Source organism: Girardinichthys multiradiatus, chromosome 15 (assembly GCF_021462225.1).
Source record: "Girardinichthys multiradiatus isolate DD_20200921_A chromosome 15, DD_fGirMul_XY1, whole genome shotgun sequence".
NCBI lineage: Eukaryota > Metazoa > Chordata > Actinopteri > Cyprinodontiformes > Goodeidae > Girardinichthys > Girardinichthys multiradiatus.
Window position 1 is genome coordinate 20,439,075 of NC_061808.1, and position 26,628 is coordinate 20,465,702.

Sequence of the window (26,628 nt, forward strand, 5' to 3'; positions counted from 1 at the left end):
TTGATACATTTTTCCATAATAAGCAAATTATAATAAAAAGTGATTTTTATTTACTCAGCTTATCTTTGATTGATATTAAAGTTTCTGAATCTGAAATACACAAAAAAGAAGCAAGCTAATGGGGTAAATACTTTTCATAACTATGCAAAAAAGATAATAGGCTGAAAACTGAAGGAATGAATCATCAGAGCATTGTTCAGTTAAAATTTAGGATGTTACTGTTTTTATTACACCTAATTATTGTTTCTTTTTTTAACTAATAAGCCAAGATGCATACAGCATTCCCACAAAATAAAACAAGATTCTCTTACAGGGGATTATAGAAAGGGGTTGAAGCATGTGCACCATTTACAATAAACTGAAATGTTGAGAGTTGTAATGTAAGTATAATCTGCAACCACACTGGGAATAAGAAAAAAAAAAACCATGTACCTCTATAATTTGTATTTAATCAAATGTTTTTCTACTTTCTTTCACAGTTTTTAGCCCATCATCTTTTCTTCTCTGTGTGTGCATTATATTATAGGAACCCAGAAGTTCCCCGAATGAAACCTGTGCTTTTGTGCTGCGTGGTCTTCCCCTGATGTAGGTGGGGTTTGGATTGGGTTTTGCTTATGACAGGGGTGGAAGTTGTTCTCATCTGTAAGCCTGTCAGCAACATATAAACATCAGACAATACATGATGTAGTGAACATAGATCCAGAAAAAAAACTTTAGAAACAAAAATTAAACAATGTAGGAAAACTTAGCTGTTTCTCTGCAGAGTTAGATAACAGGATCAATTTAAATCACATATTTGTCCGCTAAGTATGATGCCGCAGTAAGCAACTATCTAAGATAAATAAAACAAAATATAAAGGAATTACTTTGTGCTAAATTAATGTTTCCTTTCTGTGCATTCATCTATTGGCCCCATATTCTTTTTAACTGTCACAGAAAAGATTTAGCGGTTTAAATTAACTCTCAGCAAAAAGGCTTACAGAAATCCTGAATGGGACATCTCTACAACAATATCAATCAACAATCAATTCTAAAAGCAAATAAAATGAAAACAATTCATCAAAAAGGCTAAGATAATGTAAGGAAATCACATGTGCATGTTGTTGTTTTTTTCATTACCTCTGTCTGGTGTGTGCAGCAGTGTGGCAGAAGAGGAGGAGAGGCGCTTGGTAATGATGGGGTCTGTGTGCTTGGATAGATTCACAGTGGACACTGACCTTCTGTCAGCATCTAGAGTCAAAATGAAGAAAATAAAATTGGTGATAGCAAGCAGGAGGAACTGAGAGCTGTATAAGTAGTCTAACAGTTTCTATGCCTTAGTTAATTTAGGTTAGATCTGAAAAACTACCAAAACCTAAGGAAATAAATGGATTAGTGCTAAATGTAGAGATAACATCCTCGCAACACAACTTCAGGTAACAAGTGGCGGGCTGCTAACCAAATACTAACAATACCACTGACATCGGTCTACATGTGTAATACTACAAGAGCTCTAACACTAGTCAGCTAACTGACACAGAACTATAATATTCACAGTGGGACGTCAATCCATATCTGCGGTAGAAACTGAAAGCACTCTGCATGTGCTCCAGTCCAGCAAGGTCGAGTGGACAGAGGAAAGCAGACTCGACAAAACCTGAACCAAGAAAGGAAGAGTACAAAGAGCAAAGACCAGGTAGAGGGGGAAATGAGTCAGAGAGAGGTTGAATTCGAGAATAAAAGAGAGAAAGAGAGGGAAAGGCAGAGAAGGGTGTGAGTAAGTAGTAACAACAGAAAGCAGCAAACCTGAAAAATGCAAAATAAACATGGCCAAACAATCCTGACAAGCTGAGGTCGACTGCCATAGACACAAATCAAACAATGTTCGGAGTTTTAAATCCAGCCTGTGTGAGATTTCTGTGGGAGAGCTTGGTGTGTTTGTATAGGGCCTGTGCAGGTGTGAGATGTGTCTTAGTACCGGATGGTATGCTCAAAGTGTTGGCGTGCAGCACTCCTCCCCAGGACCAGCGGTTTTGCTTGGGTCTGGTTTTCTGTCTCCTCTCCAGTGTGCGCCGTATCACCGCCTCATGACGTGCCTTCAGTCAGAACAACAACAAGAAAATCCTCAGTTTGGCAACTTTTTATGCTTTGAAAAAGCTCAATATAATCTGTTACGTGGGTGGCAGTGAAGAATGTTTTGTGTACACTAGTTTCACGACTACATGGTATGCACCATATTAGCAGAATGAAATCAACCAAATAATTCGTGGTAGTAATGTAGCAATGCAAAAAAGTGGAAACAACTGCCAGAATTCTATCAGGTCACTTAAAGATCAACTTTAGTGTGATTGAGCCATAGTATAAGTAATAACATGACAATCATAACTTGTTGTGAAGTAAATTTCAGCATCTAGATATCCTCGGAGCATTGTTCAAGCATACATTAAGCCCATAATCTATGTAATGATTGCATTATCTTCAACATAACAATCTTTTGGAAGACTTTTGATTTACAGTGCCTTGCGAAAGTACTCGGCCCGTTTGAACTTTTCAACCTTTTGCCACATTTCCAGCTTCAAACATAAAGATAGAAAATTCTAATTTTTTGTGAAGAATCAACAACAAGTGGGACACAATTGTGAAGTGGAATGAAATTTATTGGATGTGTCAAACCTTTTTAACAAATACAAATCTGAAAAGGGGGGCGTGCAATATTATTCGGCCCCTTTACTTTCAGGGCAGCAAACTCACTCCAGAAGTTCAGTGAGGATCTCTGAATGATCCAATGTTGTCCCAAATGACTGATGATGATAAATAGAATCCACCTGTGTGTAATCAAGTCTCCATATAAATGCACCTGTTCTGCGATAGTCTCAGGGTTCTGTTCAAAGCGCAGAGAGCATCATGAAGACCAAGGAACACACCAGGCAGGTCCGAGATACTGTTGTGGAGAAGTTTAAAGCTGGATTTGGATACAAAAAGATTTCCCAAGCTTTAAACATCCCAAGGAGCACTGTGCAAGCAATCATATTGAAATGGAAGGAGTATCAGACCACTGCAAATCTACCAAGACCCGGCCGTCCCTCTAAACTTTCATCTCGAACAAGGAGAAGACTGATCAGAGATGCAACCAAGAGGCCCATGATCACTCTGGATGAACTGCAGAGATCTACAGCTGAGGTGGGAGAGTCTGTCCATAGGACAACAATCAGTCGTACACTGCACAAATCTGGCCTTTATGGAAGAGTGGCAAGAAGAAAGCCATTTCTTAAAGATATCCATAAAAAGTCTCATTTAAAGTTTGCCACAAGCCACCTGGGAGACACAGCAAATTATATGTTTGGCGTAAAAGCAACACAGCTCATCACCCTGAACACACCATCCCCACTGTCAAACACGGTGGTGGCAGCATCATGGTTTGGGCCTGCTTTTCGTCAGCAGGGACAGGGAAGATGATCAAAACTGATGGGAAGATGGATGGGTCCAAATACAGGACCATTCTGGAAGAAAACTTGTTGGAGTCTGCAAGAGACCTGAGACTGGGACGGAGATTTATCTTCCAACAAGACAATGATCCAAAACATAAAGCCAAATCTACAATGAATGGTTCACAAATAAACGTATCCAGGTGTTGGAATGGCCTAGTCAAAGTCCAGACCTGAATCCAATCGAGAATCTGTGGAAAGAGCTGAAGACTGCTGTTTACGAACGCTCTCCATCCAACCTCACTGAGCTCCAGCTGTTTTGCAAGGAAGAATGGGCAATAATTTCAGTCTCTCGATGTGAAAAACTGATAGAGACATACCCCAGGAGACTTGCAGCTGTAATTGCAGCAAAGGGTGGCGCCACAAAGTATTAACACAAGGGGGCCAAATAATATTGCACGCCCCATTTTTCAGTTTTTTATTTGTTAAAAAAGTTTGACACATCCAATAAATTTCATTCCACTTCACGATTGTGTCCCACTTGTTGTTGATTCTTCACAAAAAATTTGAATTTTATATCTTTATGTTTGAAGCCTGAAACGTGGCAAGAGGTTGAAAAGTTCAAGGGGGCCGAATACTTTCGCAAGGCACTGTAGCATTTGGAGCAGTAGGTGCTCTTTTTGATCTTAACGTAATTTGTTTAGATAAAAAGATTGAGTAAATGGAAGGAAAGTTGCATATGTTAAATTCCAAAACTAAAAAGGAATGCAGGAACAGAAAACAAAACTATAATGGTGTTTATCCTTTTTAACCAGTTTAAAATCAGATGTTACATACATCGCCACCAGAGTAATTAGCACACCTAGTGGTACAAGCCTTAAATTTAATTAATCTTTTTTGCCGTAGCATAATCTAATAATACAAATGAAATTTTTTAATCAACTGGAAGATAGTAAAGAGGTGGGAATAAAACAACAGTGCTAGAAAACTGCAGCAAAAACAGGCATTTTGGATTCAACGAGTGTCCATAATTCATGAATGCTTTTGTGCATGTTTACCGTTAGTGTCATTAGTTGTGGAGGGTGCGTGCAAATCCTTTTCTCCACTTATCTTTTTTAAGTCTGACTATAAGCAACATTGTACTTGAAACACTGACAACAATTTGAATCAATACAATATTTAGGAACAGGTTTAAGTTGTAAGATAAGTTCTATTTCATTTAAGTTTATTTTTGTGACAGAGTAAAAGTAGTAAAGGTTTCTTGTAAAAGAAATAAATTGACTCATTTAAGAGGCTTGTCAGGCATAGAAAAGACAGATGTGTACCTGGTCCTCCTCCTGTTTTTGCCGCCGCTTCTCCTCCACAGCGGCCCGTCTTTTCTCCTCCTTCATTCTCTGTTCTTCCTGTTTTTTTCTCCTCTCCTCCAACTGCTTCTCATAGTGCTGCCTGGCTCGCTCCTCGCGCGCCTGCCACTGGGCCTCCTTGGCAGCTACATGCGCATAAACGCACAGACAAGTTGGAATTTGACATGCATTATTAAATTCACACAGATAACCCACGCACACAGGCGTATACCAACAATGTGAAGGGTCAACTGCACATCATGTGAGAACGCTGTAGCTTGCAGCACAAAGTAAATCCATGAGTTCCTTAGATGAAGCCAGATCTTTGACTTATGTAAAACATGATCAGAATGTCTAACAAACAGCTTTTGACTTTTCAGCCTTCCTAAAACCTGCCTGACGGACTGCCACATTATGTAAGGTGGAGTCCATGGCAACTGGGTGCCTGGGTTCACCCTGGATTTTATGTAACATCCAGGGAAACCGGGACTTCACAGCTGCCAACCAAGTTCAGCCACAAAATGTCAGGAGAGAAAAAACAAGAACAGTCTGAGATTCACTTTAAGTTGCCTTAGACATCAACTTTTCTCTGAATACCTTTCAAACACGTGAAGATACAGAGTGCTCACCATTCTGCTTTTCCTGCTCCTCCCTGCGCTCACGGGCCAGCCTCTGTCTCTCATCAATCTTGTTGAAAAGCAACGAGTCTGCAGCACAGTTTACTAGTATTGTTAGCAAGTCTTCCCTTTAAAGGGAACAAAACAGGAAAAAACTGGCAGTTTTGTAGTCAAATTTATTTATTTTGCAGTTGATTCACCTGTTTTAGTGACAGCATAGCTACTAGTGTTTTTGCTGGTGGTACGATTAGGAAAGGGAGTTGGTATAGGTGTCCCGGTGGGGGAGTAGGTCTGCCCAGATGCTGAAGATGCTCTTCCATCCTCTGACTTATACTGGGAGAAGGACGCTGAGAAGAATAACAACAGAAAGGCATAAAAACATGGAGGAAAGTGACAGAGATGAAAAAAACTAGGATACATTTGGACCAGGAAAACAGAAAGCCACTGTTGCAGATTAAAGTAGTCCACAACAGAAATATGTCCCATGACTCCTCATGCACCTACAGCCGTAAAGGTTTTACTTCCATTTACACTCAACATTTATCCCACAGAATGGTACGACTTGAAGTAAAATAAAAACCACTACTTACATCCTATTTTATTCAAATACATTTAAACCCACAAAGTATTTAACATACATTTCAAATATGTTTCTATTTTATGGTCAAAGTAAACATTTACACTGTTAACATATGGCTTTTCCACACGTCAAGCATACATGTAAACAATCAAACGTCTACAGTCAAAGTAAATGGTTCTAGAACAAGAAGCTTATTTCTTGCATTCTAGCCTGGATCTACCTTAAGGCCAAAGATGTCCTTTGTGTAGGACAAAAAACAGAGAGAGTTAAGGCCAGGATTTTTAACCAATGAATATCTAATAAAAGTTGCTTCCAGCCCGTTTTATACAAATGATTAAACCTTGCATTGGACTTTTATTGGTTATTGAAGTATTGATTTGTTTTTAATTAGAACACTTTGTCTTGATCGGCCAATTCTAGCAGGGATGGGCACCATAAACAGGCAGATTATTTGCTCCGACTCAAGATCAGCTTTTTTTTTCCAAGCAATCAAGTAAAACCTATCTACGAGGATTTCTTCTTAGATCATGTGCCATTGCCTTTTTAATAGAACGTGCTCATATACCTTAACAGCTTGTTTTTCATCTGTTTCAACAATTTTTTGTCAAGTTTTTCAAACCAACTGTAGTAACGTTAACAAGTTTGACATCTCTTTATATTGTTGGTGATAATCAAACTACACTAACAAAAACACAAAGCATCAACCATGTCACGTCTAATTAGTTGTACCCAAGACGTTTTATGATAAATGTCATAATGGAGACTAACTGATTTTTTCTAAACTCAAACAAAATGCACCAAAGTCATCTTTTCGGTATTTGACTCATCAATAACATGTGAGAGCCCTATCAAGGGAACCCGGCCGAATCTAACCTCTGGCTGACTGATAAGTGCATCTATTCTCTGAGCTCCTCCTGAATAGATGCAATCCTAACCCCGTTCTCAGGAATTAGCGTCACCTTATTCTAGGCCAGCAGAAGTCACTGATAAAACTCAACAAAACTCACTGCAAATGCCTGAATTCAAAGGCTGACATGATGATAATTATCAACCACAAGAAATAACTTAACTAATAATCATAGTCCAGACTAATCATTCCATTGGTGAAGATTAAAATGTAGTTGTCTGGTGTTGCATATAAAATTGGGATTTATGTCTCTGCAGCCATTGGGTTGAACCGAAAATTCCCCTGCTTAAAACGTATTGGTCATTTCTTCAAGTCTGACTTCTTCACAGTCAAACTGCCAAAGTAGTAGGCAGGCCATTTCAAATCCCACCTGTGTGGCTTCATCCTTTAGCAGTGCCAACAGTGCTAACAACTGCAATAAAAACATATGGTTTTTGTTTTTTTTAAACAGCAGGACTTAATTAAATACTATAGCCCCAGCATATAAAATGTTATACATCACTTATGTCAATTGTATCTAAGCTTTCCAACAGCAGTATGCACCCCAAAGTGCACAAATTGAGTAAAAAAAATTATTTTGCCTTCATTTAAATGCAAGTATTTGTCTAAAAAATGGTCAAGAGTGACTTTGTTATTGTTTATGTATTTAAATAATAATGGCTACCTGCGTCCACCTAAGTCTTCAAAACAAAAACAAAAAGTGCAAGTGCATCCACACATCTTATTGCGTAAAAATAGGTGACATAAAAGTATGGCAGCCCCGTCTGTGTAGCTCACTCCAAACCAACCTGCAATTGTGCTATGGTAAACTCATGCATCAGGTTTAAGTCCTACTGTAGCTGCATCAGAGTGTAAAGGTCCAAACATTGGAGGGGTGTGTTTGTAGGTCTGGGACATGCTTGTGGCAATAAATGCACGGTTTGTAAAAAGAAGCAGATCTTTGAAAGTCTTTAATGGAGCAGAGAGATGGGAAAAAACAAAGAGTGGAATAAGAGTGTGCGTGCAGTTTCTACTGTATGCTTGCTAAGGCCTGATAGGAAACAAAATGAGGCAAAACAGCATTCAGTATCAGTTTTTTCTGTTATCACCAGTGTTCTTTTCTCATAGAGCTGGGCTATTGATTACTAGGCACGTTGGCTCCAGGGTGACTTGGGCCTTTCCGAGTTGCCTTTTGGAAACAAAGCTTTGTTTAAAACGGGATGAAGCACTAAAAACAACCTTTTAAGTTGTAACATTAGCAACATCAATAAGTCAAGATGAGAAAAACAGAGTAAACTAGAAGAACTTAACAGAAATGTGTGTGAAGGCAAATGTCACAATTAGGGATACACGATTTATTAGCAATGACATCGGTATCGGCCAATGTTAGTTACTTTTGAACATATCGGTATTGGTCCAATAAGTAAAACTGGGCCAAAATGACACACTACATTACTCTCTCTGCTACATGTGCTTATTATCTATCAGAAACATGACACCTTGTCTAGTCATTACTCACTAAGCGAAAAAGGAGCAAAGTACAGATTTTATATCTAACTCCGCCAGTTGGACAAAGTTTCTATTTAAAACGCCTGATCTATTCTCCCTTTCCTGCATACTTTCATGCATCTGGCATGTAGAAGAATGTTGTAAACCCAATGTTGCTGACTCCATCCACAGCAGGCTTACTATTTTACAGTGAGTTACAAAAAGAGTGGACAAAAAGACATGAGATCATACTTGACAGGGTATTGCATGTCACCGCCTATGGAGCAGCTGCACAAGTGTGTACACAAGCATTTACCGGTCTGCACTGCCTCAGGAGGATGTGGTTATAATGACTATTGTTATAACAAGAAAGGCAGCAGCCGGACTTTGCTCGCACCTGAAAATCATTTTCCTAATATAAAAGATTCGTTTAAAAAAGGAAAGGATTATTTCCCGCAGCTCAATATTTAACTTGACATTTGTTAAGAAGCTACTCATTATGAGCTTGACATGACATAAAACACTTTTGCTTGAGAATATATATTTGCGTATCTGAGGTCATTACCAAGTCTGGGAGAGAAAAAACACAGATCACCACCACAACTGGCAACCTGTTTGGATTCCCAAACCTCGCTCAGTGTCCCATTCAAATACGTTCCCTCCTAACCATCTTTTCCCAGTTTTTTTTTTTTTTTAATGACTCATCCAGAGAAGGCGAGAACCAGATGGGATAAAATCTATTCATCCGGTTCATCTAGGTTCTGCCCTAGAAGGCCTTTTTCTAGTAGTAGATGCATAAAATGTATTCCTAGAGAGTTCTCAGAAAGGAATCCTTACAAGATGTCCAAACCACCTGTCTCTACGAATTCAGAGCAGGCTAAACTTTACTCTGTGCTAGAGCTGTAGCGATTGGCCTTTGTCTTGTTGATACCAATTTCTAGTTTTCTTTGATGTCTGACATGCCGCTTTTGATATAGTCATAGACTATGACATAGAAGAGAAAAATGTGCTGCAGGTTCATTGATAGACATGGTAGTTTTTCAAACAGAAATGAAGGTTTTCCATTATCCCCATGAATGCATCGAAGCATATGTTGCTAAGCTTTAACTGATTTTTCTAAACTCAAAAAAAGTGCACCAAAGTCATCTTTTCGGTATTTGACTTATCAATAATATGTGAGAGCCCTATCAGAGGAAACCCGGCCGAATCTAACTTCTGGCTGAATGATAAGTGCATCTATTCTCTGAGCTCCTCCTGAATAGATGCAATCCTAACCCTGTTCTCAGGAATTAGCGTCACCTTATTCTAGGCCAGCAGAAGTCACTGATAAAACTCAACAAAACTTACTGCAGCATGAAAGAACATACGTTGCCAATGTCCACAATTAAGGCTAATTGTTTAAATAAACTAACTTTCTCCACTGGTCTAATGTACATTGCAACTGTGTCTCTGAATCTCACAGGTATCCATCTGTTGCAGAGGTCATTCAGCCAACAAACCTCAGACAGACCTAAGTATATTTGCTCGTCCACACTCGCCTGCTGTTTAATAGCATTCGCAAACACATTGAGTTTTTTTTGTACCTTCCAACAATAAAAGCTGCCTGTAACAAGGTTGACCCATCATTCTGCTCTTAAGCATCCAACAAATTTTTACATTTAAAATTCGAACAGTTTGGTTTATGCAATATTCTACATTACAACACATAATGAGACAGGGCTTATCAGAAGCCCAGGAACTGAAAAACTAGAGAAGGAGAGATACAAGCAAAGAGATCTGGATTTTATCAATCTGGATGTAAACCTGAGACACTGGTGTATGTGTTTAACGATGTCAAAACTGATCATTTATGGGTGTAAGAGCATGCAGCTATTTAAATTCAAATTTTTGGATTTCCATACTTATAATATTACATTTTGCCACTGTCAGGTGAAAACCTTTACATGTTTTTGTCTTTGTGTAAAAGTCCACTCTGTTTATCATCCTTCACTTCTATCTGTTGTTTCATTGATAAATGTTAATTGAAAGTAATTAAAACAGCATGTAACCTATACCAAACAGTATAAATTTTCATACCATTTCATGCTTTTTTCTACCTTCTGAAAAGTTCCATTTTTATACGTACAATGTTTTTTTGTCTGACAGCGCCCAAATGTAATATTGTAAAGTTTGTAAAAACAATAAAAAAAATTAAAAAAAAACAAATGGTAATGAGATTTTTGTGGACTAAAAGCATAATGATAAAAGATACAGTTTAAGGCTCTTCTTTGACTTCTGACACTAATAAAACAACCTTATGCCCTTTCACTCCTCTTTTCCACATTTCTTATTTACAACTATTGCTTAATCAAAATACAAGAAAAATTAATTTAATTCCGATCCTCCAGGGGCTAAAAGCACAACGTTTTACCTGAATTGTTCATAATTTTAGATGTTTTATCCAAACGTGGGACCTGTGACCCTGACTGGTCTGTCTACTTCAGCCAGATAAACCAAAATTGCCCAAAGTATGATTCCTACTTCCTGAAAACATTCTTCATGGCAGAATCTAGGCTCAAATACAAAGTCCAAAGTCCTGGTAGATGCCAAAAGGAAAACAATTCCATCCTGCTCTTAGAAAAATCAGCGAGGTCAGTCGGTGTCACCGCTGTTGACTCTCCAGTCCCCATCCTTTTGTCTGAATGTGCGTGTATGTTTGTGTTTATGTGTTTTGCATGAGTATGTGATAGAGAGTGAGATATGAGTGTGACTGTTTAATCTGCTCCTCCCTCCTCCTGTGCTCGGTCTGTCTCTCTGCAGAACCCACCCTGCCCCCAGTCTATCTGTATTCATCGGCAGTCAGATTAAATGGTCAGAGTTGGCGATTAATGCTCTGTCGTCCAGGCCAGTGGGTAACAGGCAGGCACAGCTACTTCCTTTTCTGCAGCCTGAGAGGATTAGCTGCTGCTAATGCTAAGCCAAACTGTAACCTCCAACCACCGGAGAGGCAAAGGGGGCAGGGTTAGGAGTATTCCTTTATAGCTCAAGAATGGGCATTCAGGTCCAGATGAAAGGTGAAACAGCAGCTTTTATGTTTTTGTGGTCCAAGTTGCATTCGCTGCGCATAGACAACATGTTTCAGCTCAAATGTAAGAAGTGGGGTTTCACAAAAAGCAATGTCTAACCAACAACAACCCGGCTAAAAATGTACCATCTTACTTTTGTCAAGACGTTTTCCAGAAGCTTTATTGTTACTTTGTTAGCCATGGTACTATATTTGGAGTTACAAGAAGGAGAATGAGAATCAGCTTTATTTGCCAGGTTTGGGTGCACAAACAAGGAATTCAACTCCAGTGCTCACAACGGTCCCGGCTGGTGCTTTTTAGCTCCCTGCTGGGGCTTCTATTAGCTGCCCTGATCTCCTTTGTCAGTTTGTTTCTTGCCTGCTTATACAGGGCCCAGTCCCCATTGCTGAAATATTCCTCAGATGTGAAGAAAACTAAACACAGCTACATTCTTATAATTTGAAACGTCATCAACACTAGGGTTAAAAACCACATTATTACATTTGATAGTTTTTTTTTTGAGAAAATAATTACAAAACAAGTTAAAAAGTGAAATTACAATGTGTGAAAGATTTAAGCGATTCCTTCCAATTCAAACAGTGCCAATCAAAAGTATTAATATCTTTTTTATCATGTTACACCCCTAAACTTCAGTATATTATTTTGGGATTTTATATGATAGACTAAAGCAAACTAGTGCATAGTTGTAAAATGAAAGGACAAACAAAATGCTTTTCTAATTTACTTTGTAGAACCACCGTCTATCAAGCAGGGGGCTGCCCACCTTGGTGGGTTGTTGTCTGTTTGGGGGCTCGGGCCACGTCCTGTTGCCGGGGGTTGTAGCGGGCCCTGGGCTGCCAGGGGGAGCGGTTTCAGGGCTTGGCCTGCGTTGCTGGTGGTGGCGATGTGGCTGGGTCAGGGAGGCTCAGTTCTCTGTGTCTCGCTGTGTGCCTCTTTGGCCTGGGAGCCGCTGCTCCTGTTCCTTGCTGGGGACCTACTTCTGTGCTGGATGTAAGCTGACAGCACAGACGTGTGTGGTGTCAGCTTACACCCAGCACCCAGGTGATGCTTTCTGTCTGGCTGCCTGGGACTGCTGCAGCCTCCAGGAGCGGAGTCTACCTGTCCTTTGTTGCTACCCGGCGCTTGGATTGCAGGCCTTCTTCCATTCTTGCCACTTTACAAATGTACACTTCCAGGTGACAAACTCACACACACCCACTCAACACAAACACACCTATTTCTACAGATATGCCTATCCACCATCACACACACAGACATGCACGCACCCACGCAGCAACACACGATTACTCAAAATGTGTGAAGGTCATACAGTTACAGGTTATAATAACATCAATGTGTCCTGCCTACTTTGATGCTGGATTGAATCTGGGATTAATAAAGTTAATCACGCAATTAGTGTCAGGGTTAGGGTTAGGACAAGTAAAAAACAAAACCCAAAAAAAACACCTTTTGCTGCAACTACAGCTGTGTGTTTTGGGGTGGATGGAAACTTTTGCCCATTCTTCTTTACAAAATAGATGAAGTCAATCAATGAACATGCAGTCAGTGAGAAGCAATTTAAGTAGTAGAAGCAATTTAAAAATTTAAGTTTTGCTAAACCTTCTTCATTGAATTTAGGTTTGGAATTTGACTTGGCAACTCCAGCACATGAATTTGTTAAGATCTAAACTACTCCACCATAGCTAGTTGTATGTTTAAGGTCATCCCAAAGGAGGGTGAACCTCAGCCCCAGCTTTTACAGCGTCTGCTTTGTTTTTCTTCCAGGTTTCCCCCGTATTTAGCTCAGTCCATCTTCTTATAGGCTCTGTCAAAAAAATCATTCTCACAGAATGATGCTGCTACACCCATGTTTCACAGTGGAAATTTTGTCTTTAGGGTGCGAGTTCTCTGCCACCAATACTGTCAATTATGGTTTCATCTGACCAGAGCGCCATCTTCCAGATGTTTGCTGTATGCCCTTGATGGCTTGTAGCAAACTACAAGATATTTCTTAGGGTTTCTTTTAACAATGGCTTTTTTTCTTCCGAAGGAAAGTGGGTATCAATACGTTTGCAAGTCACTGTAATCAGCCTGCTTAAAACAAAGGTGAACATGGAACATTTTCCAATCTTATCATCCATGTTTTAAGGTTTAAGTGAGTTGTTGTATGTTTGCTTAATTGGGGAACTGCAATAATTTAGAGCCAGGTTAGCCGTTGACAACTAAAAGACAGAATAATTACTTAAAGTTTGGGCTCGGATAGACTATTCATAGACTAAAAGAATCAAACAGCAAAATGAATAATTGACTGAATATTGGTGAAGAGGACAAACACAACTAAAGAGTATAAAATAAAATGAATATTTCAACAGTACAACCCATCATTGGCATTTCTTAGTGAACAGTGTTACTGTCTTAAATACCATCTGGTTTTAGACTTATGAAACATTTAGTCACATGTTGGGACCCACATCCATGAGTTACAACGTGAAAGGCCAGTACAAACTTTCCTGGAACTTTCAAAATAAATTGCATTAACCTACTTCCGGCACAGCCAGGAAATGGGGTAACTGCGGACTTCCTGTGACATCATTGGCCAAATAAAAGCACCCCCTTTCCAATGGTCCGATCTCTTCCACTGTTCCTCTTCGCGGGACCAGGATCGGAGAGGCAGCGCGCTAATGTCTCTTTGCTGGCAAACAAACATAAACTCTTTAACTGGATCCAAGGGTGTCATAAGATCATGCGATCATATGCACAAGATAAGTAGAAATAAATCATTGTCTGCGTATCCGGTGATTTTCATTCATGAACGGGGTAATCAAGGTACAAGCATAGCTTCACTGTTCTCTCTGAGATCTGCAGAAGCGAACTGTTTCCAGAAAGTTCCCAGCAAGACGCCGAGTGCAGCAGTTTCCCAAGGAAGGACAACGGAGGCCGCATCACCGTGGTAACGTGCAGTTTGGTGGGCCCGACAGAGCGGCCGCACCTTCAAACCCCTCCGCAGCTAAGGAGGTTAGCTGTAGCTAACCATTGTTCACTGTGGATGCTTTCTTCAAACTTCGCCGCCCCGGACAACCTTTCCTCAGCATGGTCAGAGGTTAAGTTTGGGCAGAACAATAATAGAAAGATTTAGATTGAAATGATCTAAACGTTTTTCATCTTTCAAGTTTGGGTTTGTTTGTGTTGAACTCAACTATCTGGGTGCTAGCAGAATATCTGCAGCACACGTGTTCAGGTTGTGTTCTTTGTTTGTGTGTTTTTAAAGTTAAGACAAACTTTATTTAAAGGGTGATTTTAAACAGAAGGTTGATCATAACGCGCTGTCTGTGCTTATATATTTTAACCCTTTTATTAACCTTGGTATTTTAAAGGTATGTGTTTGATTCTGGAGGCGACTGGAGGCGATTTTGTATGCTGCAAGACATCAGGAACGACTGCTCACTGGTCGATTTAGGTCACCCAAAAAGAAGGCTGTTTATGCAGGAGTTGAAAGCACAAAAAGGTGTGTACTTGGTTCTTCTGGTTCTGCTGCTCAATGGCCAGATTGCAGCCGACTTATTGAAATGATCTTTATCAGGTTGTGCAACATTCATAATAGCCCCCAAAAAATTGGACACCAAACGTTTTCTAGATGGTCACAAATTCTAAATGATTACAAAAAAATTCGACAGCTAATTTTGAACAATGGCATTATTATGAAAGACACAAACCTGCAACTTTTCACTGTAAACCAGACCACCTTAATACATTGGCATAACAAAAGATTTAAAGCACAAGATGTTGCCATTCTGATGCAAGGGCTGGTACTGCTTCAGGAACGGCCCATTGCCAGTGAACCACTGCTCCCAGTAAATGCTAGGCCCACTCAACTCACACCACACAAACATGAACACACTTACAACCTGCCACTTGACACCACTGGCCAGGCAAAAACAAAACTCACCGTCAGAGACAGAGCTGAGCTGAAAACCATTCAGCCAAAACCCCTTGCATCTCAGCCAACAGTTTTTTATATGCCCCTCCACATGCCATCAACAACTGCAGCAGGCAACAATTTGCCACTGCTTCTGCTGCCACCCCCCAGCTTCCCACTACACCAAATATCATATTCTAAAACAACACCTGCAGGCCTTACCCAAACCAAAGAGACAACCCAAAAAGAAAAGCGCAAATACACAAGGACAGTTACATCCAACAGATGCACTAAATGCGGTGAGCCACGCACCACAGAAACTGGCCATAGCCAATACAAAGGCAGGATTTACTGCCCAAACAGGGAGACACTGACCAAAGAGCAGTGGCTCAGAAGGATGAGAAAATAAGGGAGTACAATTGGGTACCTTTTCACACTAATTTTATTGTGTGTGTGCATGTGTGTATATATGTTCATTTATATATATGATGTTAGTGTGTGTGTATATATGTTCATTTATATATACAATGTTAGTGTGTGTATATATGTTCATTTATATACAATGTTAGTGTGTGTGTATATATGTTCATTTATATATACAATGTTAGTGTGTGTATATATGTTCATTTATATACAGGATGTTAGTGTGTGTGTATATATGTTCATTTATATATACAATGTTAGTGTGTGTGTATATATGTTCATTTATATATACAATGTTAGTGTGTGTATATATGTTCATTTATATACAGGATGTTAGTGTGTGTGTATATATGTTCATTTATATATATGATGTTAGTGTGTGTGTATATATGTTCATTTATATACAGGATGTTAGTGTGTGTGTATATATGTTCATTTATATACAGGATGTTAGTGTGAGTGTATACATAACATGTTTTTAAATAAAGAATAACAAATGAAAATTACTCAGCTTATTGACCTCTTTGTTTAGATATTTGCTGACAGTGACTGTAATGTGCTCTAGCATGCTTATGTGAAGGTAACCATATTAAAGGGAAAACAACTATATATTCAGTAGGTCCATACATGCTAATAGGTTGCAGTATACTCTACATCATGAATAAATTGAGATATCCATGTGCAATAAATGCACATTCATTGGGGCCCATTACACCTTGAAAGTTTTGTACTTCAAAGAGTAATGAAGTGTCAACAACCTTAAGTGGACTGGTCATAAAACTTAGAACAAAGGGTTTATCTGAAGGGCATGCACCTGCTGTTCTGGTGTCAAAACAACTTTGACAACTCAAATTTACCTGGCATAAGATTTACTGTGCTTTATGCTCAAATTTCCCATTTGATAATACTGGGTCCTCAATGCAGAGCTTTTTATAAAGCTAAGATCCTTGTGCCCAAGTGTGCTTTAGTTACTCTTTTTAATATACACGCAAGAGTTGATGTTATTTGCAGATCAATCTGTCTCCTGCCAGGTTAACTAATTGAGTGTAAAATAGAAATCATATTTAGATTACATTATTTTAGCAGTTTACAGCTCTATGATAGCACTTATGAAGCACTAAATTGTAGCTTAAATTAATTTAAAACGGTCTACAATGCACAATAAGCAACCATATTATGCTTTATTTGTCGCCAAAAAAGTTAACAAAAAAAAAGGTGCTTTAGAGCGCATGTCCTTTTGGTGCGATCGAACCCGGCTCGCTTACCTGTTTGAGGTTGAACATTGTCTTCTTGACTTGCGTTTCCCTTCTGATCGTGAGAAGCTGAGACTTATTTGGAAAACAACAGCTAAGAGTCTTCATGTGTTCATAAAAACTCTTCCTCCCGAAATTAGTGACAGCTATCCAGCTCTCTGCCAGGCTCTTAGAGAAGAGTACTATGTTTACAGAGATGAAGCCGCTGCCACTATTAATGCTTTGACAGTTTTGCAAAAACAGGATGAACTTCCCAGAGAATATTTCCACCGTTTAAAGACAGCTTACTTTCAGGGATGTTATGCTCCAGGTCTTGAAGAAGACCACACTTTTAAGTCGTTGTTTCTTCACAACCTCCACGTTAGCATGCAGTATGACATGACCATGCATTGTATAATCGAGAATCTCTCCATGCACGAGACTTGTAGATACGCTCAGCTTGTGTGGGAAACACGTGTCCGTTCAGACAGAGCAGGAAAAGGCAAAGTTAGTGTTAAACATTCAAACAGAGAACAGACCTAAGAAGAAGCACAAAGTAACTCCCCAAGTGATGCAACAGAACCAGAGGGGTGGTAACTGGCGTCAGCCACAACCCGAACCACCAGTTAAAAGACAAACACCTTTTCACAGTGAAACATCGAACTGTAAGGTTGGTGGTAAAGAGTGGAGCCACTCCAAAGATGTCATCACAAAGGAGGAGTTTGAGATGATCTGCAGGTGTGTTATAACTGAGGTAACGGCATTCCTAAAAGACATGGCAAGCCGTTGCAGTCCAGAATCAACCCTGTAAAATCTATCAAACAAGGTATGAAGATGGTAAATAATTTCCAACACCCTATATTCTGTTTTAATCGTTTTCTTTCTTATGGTTATGAACTTGAGAAATTATTAAGGTTTTGAAAGCAGTATTATTATGGTGTTAAAATTATTGCATGATTTTTGTTTTGTGTTTTTTTTCTTTAAACATTTTATTAGCGTTAGTCTGCCCAAACCTGCCTCACTCTTGTCCAAACACTAACCTCTGAACCAAAATGAACTGTTAAACTCTGCCTACCTACAGGAAACCTACAGGAAACCTACATAATCCCAACACACTGAATAAATCATTCCTTCTTGTTTTACAGTCTCCCAATTGTCCTCCGACCACAAATTTCACTGCAACAGAAACAGGTAAAAGCTGTCATTCCAGGCTCTTCCTAAAAGGTAAGACCAGACAAACACTTTACTTTTGAAGAGCTGCCAATCTTAAGGGAAAGTCCGAGCACTGCACCTTTCTTACTGCTGTGACTGCAGTTGAATGTTGGCATGCTGACAGACCTCTTCGCTTACTAATGCATTACAGCCACATACAGTTGTAAAGCGCACTGCACATTCGCTCTCATCTCTGCTGTCCTTGTCTTGTCCAAAATTTGCATTCTCAGCTATTTTTTTCTTCCACAAACAAAACTATTATTTCAGGCCCTGTGCACCAACTGTGTCTGCAAAGCGCAGGCTGATCCAAAATCTGTGTACTGATGAAGCACAGTGCAGCAAGATATTTTATGCTTGAGCATAAATATATAATTAGCTATACAGTAAAAAACAGAGATCCACAAAACTTTGGTGCGTTACATTTTCAGAGCATCTGGAGCCCTGACTCACTCGCTTCAAGTTTCAATTATAAACTCTCTGTCCTAGATAATGTCCTTAATTTAGATACATCTATGCACACCCAAACTTGCACTATGACACCAGACACCTGACAATCTCATTTCCTTCATACCTCGATTCTTCTTCCTCCCAGCCTCCTTCCGTCTCTGTACCTCCTCTTCCTCAGTGATGGTAAAGAGCGGTTGTATCGTCAGCCGGCTGCCTCTCTTCCTCAGCTTCCACTTGTCTCTGGATGTTCCACTTCCTCCGCCTCCTCCTGCTTTCTTATCCGGCATCGCCTGCCCTGTTGCAACCACTCGAGCCCCCAGGCTAACTCAACAGAGCCCTACCCATCCCACCCCACCCAAAGTGGATAGGGTATTGTGCCAGAGGACTGTGGAGGTCAGGGTCACCCCTAAAAGCTTTGTTCTTCAGGAAGATGCAGATGTCTTACAGATAAATGCTAGCAGCCATGTTCATCAGGCTACCTTAAAGCTAGTAAGCTCAGATGATACAAAAAAGACGAAAGTAATGTTGAGGAAAGCCAAAGAAAGGCAAAAATGATGAGTCAAGAATAAGTCCATTGCAGTGCAGAGGAAAGAGTGGGAAGCAGAGAAATAGAGCAACTGAGTGTACCAGTGAGCCTTGCATAGAGAGAGAGTGAGGATGAGCTCTTGTGGTGCGGCTTAGAAAAGAAGACTTAATCCATAAAAGTGGCTCGGTGGAGGTCTGTAAGAACCACGCAACTGACTCCTGCACTTCTCAGGAGGATGCTGCCTCTGCTGTCTCCACTTTCACTGCAAACCCCCCCCCCCACCCCCTTTATAGTCCCACCACTAGGTCTGATCCACACATTTGTCAGAAGAATAACATCACAGAGCATTTCCTTCTTCTGTACGAAGATGCACACACAGGGAAGAGGGGGGATAAAAAAGAGGTCAGGAGAGTTGATAAAATATTCAGTGCAGATCCAGTAGTGGAAGGTGAGCTGGTACTACGTAATAGGTATCCCTGACAACAGCAGCACGTGGACCAGTGACAGTGCAAGAGTAGAAGTCTGACAGGTAGACGTCAGTGCAATGAACACAGTTGCTGAGGTTACCACTCAAAATGATATTATGCAGTACTGAAGCCATCTCTTTGGAAGGAAGCCAGAGAGCACATGGTTTACAGCTACACCCACAGCCTCCATTTAAAGAGATACCATATTATTTTTCTACAATATAAGCTAGCCATGAGTCTGTGACTGGTAACAAGTTAAGCTTGATTAGGTTGTGTATATGAACTATTGTTTTATGTCCCCACAAAACTCTGCATTCCTATGTTTTGGCATATTTCTCAAAAGAAAAAGAGGAAAACAAACAAGCAAGAAAAAAAAACCTTTAGTAGATGCTAGTGAATATATATATATATATATATATATATATATATATATATATATATATATATATATGGAAGAGATGAGCGTTTTCACCGTCCGGTTCAAAATGCGACTAAAGATGTGTTTTTGATATTCTTCTCTTCGTCCAAGCTCATCTAGATTTTAGATATGTGGTTCTTTCATTTGTTCCTATTCATTTATATTTGCCTTGTGGAGTAAAAAAATACCTGGGAGAAGAACTTTAAAGTTCTGGTGTGTCGGATACAATGGTGACATTTATGAGCTGTACACTTTCCCTTTTAAATATGTAGAGTAAGAGTAGCCTTAAAGCATTTTTTGCAGCTTCACTGCAGGAACAAATTCTAAACTACGCGTCCCTTTTAATTATAGATTTGCATCAGTAGTATAAAAAGTGTAAGAAAAAAAAGACATTAAAATCAATAGCGCATTGACCATTTTCAAACAGACAGAAAATAAAAGGGAATAAAGGTAGTAATGTTACAGAAAGCCACATCATAACAACAAAAACCTTAATAAAAAAGGTGCAAACATTAGCCTGAACAAACATCACTCCTGGTGTGTCTATGCATGCAAATCCCATACCTACCAAGACTTAAACACAAAGCATAAAACAGCCAGCAAAATTTAAAAACACACTCAACCAGCATCTAAGAAAGGATAACAACTTGATAATTAAAAAGGGAGGTAATGTCATTCAGAACTATAACAAGTCCATTTCTTACTGTGCATAGCTTTAGAGTTTCTAATATGTTGCCTTACAAAAGCTAATCACACCCGTTGAACTTATCCATATTTTGTTATGTTGCAACCACACAATTTAATGTATTTTATTGGTATTTTAATTTATTTACTGAGACCCTTAACTGAAGTCACCTAGTTAGTAAATACCGCCCAACTGTGTGTAATTTTGCATCAAGATAAATACAGTTGTTATTGTTAAGGTTTATTGGTTACTCTATTTACTATTTGCAGTTTGCTATAAACCATATAGGGAAGGCAGCAAGCATAAAAAAGTAGGTGCTCTGATCAGGTGAAATAAAAATGGTTGGCCTTTAAGCATAATGCTATTAGAGGAAGAAAACAAACAATGCACATAACCACCACCTTATGGTGAAACGTGGTGATGGCAACATTATGGTGTGGGGTGCGGCATTTTTAAGTCCATCAGGATGATACTAAACATACAACCTGAGCTACAATGAAATGGTTCAGAGCAAAGGAGAATCAGTAGCAATAATTAAAAGTTAACGTTCACAGATGCTCTCCATCCGATATAATTCATCTTGAGCTACTTTGGTAAGAAGAAATGGAACAAAAGGAACCTACTGGTTGTGCAAAGCTAATAGAGAGATACCCCAAATGACTGCTATGACTGTGTTTCCTTTTCTTTTCACTCCACAATCATGCACTACTTTATTCCTAATCTCACACAATCTCAGTATGAAAAACTGACATTTATAGTTATAACAATCTAAAATGTGAAGTTTGAAGGGTTGTGAATACTTGTCAAAATTCTTAATAGGGAGTTTAAAAGTACCTTTTAAGTAATAAATGACATAAAGGAATCCAGGCCAAGAGCTACTGCCTCATCTCCACAGAGAGCATGTGCTGCACTAACAATCATGGATGAGGAACCTGATCTTTGTCCCCACCGGACACAGCAGTGCTGCAAGACTACACCTGACTTTAACATGATATGCTTTGCAACACGCCCTTCTCACACATATTTAGTGGGCAGAAATCAAATAGATATTTAAAAGTTTATTGTTCAGTGTGGATGTTCAGTACCGCATGTTAATTTAAGATATTAATTACTAAAGTTCAACATAAATTTACAACCAATACTTCTACAGGGAATAGAACCAGAAACTGAAAGACAGGAAGGGCAAAATAAAAGAAAGAGGGAAGCACACAATGAAGTAAGGAAAAAGGGAAGGGCAAACGGGGGGAAGTGAGGTGGGACACAAGGAAGGAAGGGAAAAAGGAAGGACACAAGGGTGGAAAGGGAAATAGGACACAAGAAAGGAAGACACAATTAAGCTAGGAAAGACTGAAGGTAGAACAAGGTAGGAGGGATAAACAGAACAATAAGAAGAAGGAAGGGTGTAGGGCACAAAAGGAAGGAAAGGAACCGAGTGATGGAAAGGACGATGCAAGGAAGGTCAGACAAAAAGGAAAAGGAGGTAAGAATAAAGAAAGGTAGACGGAGGAGCACAAGGAAGGAAGGACAAAAGGAAGGAAAAAAGGTAGAACGAAAGAGGGACAAAGGGAAATCTGTCAGAGAGGAAGTAAGGAGACAAAGAATGGTGGAAAAGGGGAGGGACGTGACATGTAGACAATAGGATAGAGAGTAAAGTCTGGAAATTCAAATATTTTTCAACACACTATTTCCCTTTTCCATACTTATCCAAATCTGCAAAACACTTAAATTAAATCCTGTACATTTACTATCTTGCAACTTGTAGATGTACTCCTGCTTCAACACACCTGAATCAGGTGGCTAAATTCCCTCTTCGCCGTTTCATTCAGCTTTGCAGAGGCCTGATCACGAGCCATTCATTTGATTTAGGTGTGATGGGAGAAGGCATGCATCTAAACTGCAAACAACAACAGGCAAACAACACTTCCCTGGCATTATGTAGGCATGGGGTGGTCTGTTTTTTTTTTTTTTTTTTTATGTTATGCATACCATTTCTTTTTTAATACTAAGAAACAATATAAGAAAAACACAGTTAGCTTCTTAACACACATGCTGCTCTTTTTGTAGTTTCAATTGCATCACAGTCAGTGATTTTTTGCAACCAAAAATGTTTAGACATTTTTTTCTTCTACGCAAGAAAAAAGGTGTACTGACCCTAAATGAGCCAGCTGACTTTCAGTAAGCAGCAGCAGATGAGAATGTGTGAGAAAACTCCACATGTTCCAGCATTTTTTTCTGACATTTAACTAAAAGGATTTTAAGTTGTGATGCTGAATTTTAGCAGTTTTGGAACCATAAGTTTTTAAAACCTAGTATACCTCGATACAGGTAACCAGCACATGGCTGCAGTTGACCGGACTTTATATGTAACTGAAAGCAGTATAAAAATCTAAAATTGATCAAAAATGGATGAAAACGTAATGTGAATAAAACCAAATAACGGCTACATTTTCACATAAATGAAGGATAATAGTGGTGAGCTACCAGTGTTACAATAGCACAATATTTCATTAATTTTAGCTTCATGTAAATGCGTTTATTTTTACAGATGGTCTCTTGCTGGTCGTAGTTCTATTTTTGGTTCGTTTGTTTCTGTTACCACATTGCTGCACTAATAGCCAAAAAAAAAAAACAAGTACAGTGGGAAAAAGTTTAGCACCAAGGGCATTTTTATTCACCGAAAGTGACTAAAAAAAGAACAAAAATCCTGAGAACCTACATTTAGAGTGTCTGTAAAACTTAAACACAACATTGTTCAATTGCATTATGTTGGAACAAGTAGCATTGAATCTTACAAAATCCTATAGAAAATTCAGTGTCAAATATTTAGGATAAAGATTTCTACAAAACGTAATATATGTGACTGCACTAGTTATGGTGTAACTGCAAGTGAAGCTACTCTATGTTAGGCTCAAATCAAAAGAGACTGTTTTTTTATTTACTCATTTAGCTTTTCTTATAGTTTTGTAGAAATAGAGATTTTTTTCATACAATCACACATTTATAAAAGATGGAGTTCAGTGCCATCCCATTCTTCATCTTATCAATCAATCAATCGTAATTGTTTCTTTACAGAGGATACAAAACAGACATAAAAACATACCTAAAAATGTAAAACAAAGTGAATCAAAATAACAAATTTCTCAGACAAATCATATAATTTTAAGATAACAAACCAGAGGAATTCCAATCATGGGTGGAGGCCTCTGAGGTTAGACGTTCTATTGTACAGAAACATCAAGAAACACATTTTTGACATACGACTGAAGGATAAGCAACATTATCAGCTAACAAAAAAACTAACAGGGTTGATGTGTACGTAACAGCACTTTGAGTTTTTTTTCATTTATCACATAATCAGGAACAAGCTCACTAATATTCCTCAGAGTGAGTGATATAAATTAATTAAATCCTAACTCGGGCAAGACTCTTGATCTTTTCATTGACGATGCAAACTTAAAAAAAAGTCTCTTTCTAAAAACAAACACCTAATATGCCACAGCAAAATGCTGATTTTTACACCTATATTTGCTTTTAATCAACTTACAGAACATATTTCAAAGGGATGCCAGCAGAACACCAGTGTTACCTTAGAAGACGAGTTGTAAAATTTTGGTCACTTACACAAATTGCTAATTAGGCATTGGCCTGTTACTTGTATCTACGGTGGCCAGTTACAGTTCCAAAAACTCCATCATATTGTTTCTACGTTTTAACCCTCCCACAGTCCTGGCTATGTGCTAGTACAGAGCGAGGCAGATGTCACGGGAAGCGCCAGGAAGAACTGCACGTGGGGTTGCTGTGACCCCCCCAGAACCAAAAATCTAGGGCAGTGGTTGGAAATGTGATTTGGAGGGCTCCCTGCAGCCTGGCGTGTGGGAAAACCACGAAAGAGACAGGGGTAACCTTGAGTAGCACACACGGGGTCTGTGAGACCCCTCCGGGACTGATAACGACTAAATTGGGTGTTCAATCTAGGGTTTGCACAATATTAGAAAAAACAAAACTGCAATGTTATTGTTGAATGTTGTGATGATTACATCAATTTGAGTTTAAATATTATGAGCAAGCAACATTTGAATGCATAGCACCTGATATTTTACACCCAAGCGGTTCTAAATGACTGCAACACTGCACACATGGAAATTCCAATGACGACTGTGATTTTCAATTGGTGCTGATCAAGTAATTCCTTCAGTCTATGGACTAAGATCAAATGGGCAAAGGATCTGTAAAAGATGATGTTATAATGTGTATGTCATATTATTTGAGCTGAAGCATGAATAATAATTGCCAGCATGCTTTTTTGTTTCAAATAAAAGCAGTTAGATCATAATTTACTTTTTGTTTGCAATCAGTACCTCCACAATGCTCCAGAATTGGAGGATCTTATGGTAAACCAACTTATACTGTAAAATAATACTGTCATCTCCATTTGCAAACCGTGAAATGTGTTTGTAAAACTCTCCAAACAGGAAATGGTTCACTGGTGAGACACTGCATTACAGAAGACAGAACAATGCCAAATCCCAATCATGGAGTTACAGTACACTAATAGACAAACAGCACCTACTCAATCCTTATTAGACTGAGGGGTGTGGTTAAATCTGGGTGGAAAAAAAGTTTCTCTTTTATTTTCTTTATGGTAATAAGAGATCAACAGAGTTTGTTTGCTATAAACTAAAATTCACTAACACAAAGTAAAAGAATCTACTTTTAGTCATCTTTTTCTATAATGCTACTAATAGATGCTAAAAGAAAAATAGTTAAGGAACAAATTTCAGATTGTTTTAAAGCATAATTTCTCAGACAGCCACATTTTAAAGTAGCCGTTTTTAAATCGTATTATTACATATCTTATGCCGTCAAAAAGAACACACCTCCGTTCATTTCCATTAATCCACCTGTCACACGCAGTACCTGAGCCCAGCTGACAAAATGTCAGCAACAGGTGTTTGTCAGGACAGGAGGAGCTCACAATGTCGTTCAAAAACAAAAACAAATGTACAACCAAGCAGACTCGAAAGGTGTAAATATGAACGGGTCGTGGTAAAGTAAAGAAAGGCAACCGGTTGGGTGAGTTGGTTGATAGATAATCCTATTCCCGTGACCGACCGGTGGAGAACTCGAGTTTCTCAGTAATTCAGAGTTAAAAACAGCGAGAAGAAACAACCAGAGCGGCTCAGGTGAGGCCCTGCTTTACAGCTCAGACAGCATGTCTGCAAGTTAAAAACACTGTAAGTGTTTAAAGTCCTCTCGGTATGAGAGCTCACCTTGGGACTCCGGAGGAGAGGTGTCGCTGCCATCCTGCTCCGCCATTTCTCCTGACGTCAGCTGAGAGGGATCAGCAGCAAGAACCCGAGGGACCTGATCCCGACACCGAGCCACGAAGAAAGGGGCCCCTCCCACGGACAGGTATATCATCTCCTGCCCACCAATAGCAAATTATACTTAGAATTAATAAATATACATTAAATCAATTAGAATGATTCTTTGTGCAGAGAAAAAAAACTTTTAAAATGACTGATATTCTTGTGTTTGTGCTTTCAAAAAGTCAGAGACGACATACATGCATACACGATTAACTGAAAAAAAAAAAAAAAAGTCTGAGGGACAAATTTATCTAACTAGCCTTTTGCAGATATTTTAATAAGAGAGTGGCAGGTGAAACTGCAGTTTTGAATTCAAAGCACAAAATATTATGGCGTCATCTGGTGGCTGGTAGAAGTCATTGCAGAAAACAATTTACTGACGTCAAATTTCCCTAAAGGATCTCAGTTGGTCTGTTTCATGGCAGCAATATTTGGAGAACACGTGTTAACAGTGGCAGGTTTTGTACAAATAAGCCTGCTTCTTGATATGGGGTATGCGCTTCACTGCTCAGGGCGGCACAGGCTGAGGAACGACATAGATACCTTCCAAAAATCATTTTCATCTTGAACA

At 39.1% G+C, this 26,628-nt stretch overlaps 1 protein-coding gene across 9 annotated transcripts in view; it reads right to left on the reverse strand.

Moving 5' to 3' along the window:
- The window catches only part of map7b (microtubule-associated protein 7b), a 35,964-nt gene extending 9,840 nt beyond the window's left edge, over positions 1-26,124 (reverse strand). Inside the window, exons 1-8 of one of the 9 annotated variants that reach the window (XM_047387977.1) lie at positions 25,959-26,124; positions 5,565-5,711; positions 5,377-5,454; positions 4,730-4,893; positions 1,958-2,075; positions 1,535-1,636; positions 1,120-1,230; positions 553-648 (exon numbers count right to left, since the gene is read on the reverse strand). In XM_047387977.1, coding sequence (XP_047243933.1) covers positions 553-648; positions 1,120-1,230; positions 1,535-1,636; positions 1,958-2,075; positions 4,730-4,893; positions 5,377-5,454; positions 5,565-5,711; positions 25,959-26,109 — 967 coding nt within the window. In that variant the 5' untranslated portion in view covers positions 26,110-26,124. Of the gene's footprint in view, positions 1-552; positions 649-1,119; positions 1,231-1,534; positions 1,637-1,957; positions 2,076-4,729; positions 4,894-5,376; positions 5,455-5,564; positions 5,712-10,728; positions 10,968-18,716; positions 19,350-25,958 lie in introns of those variants that run through there. The other 8 variants (XM_047387976.1, XM_047387978.1, XM_047387975.1 and 5 more) reach the window with 8 other exon arrangements.
- Positions 26,125-26,628: the final 504 nt, after the last annotated feature.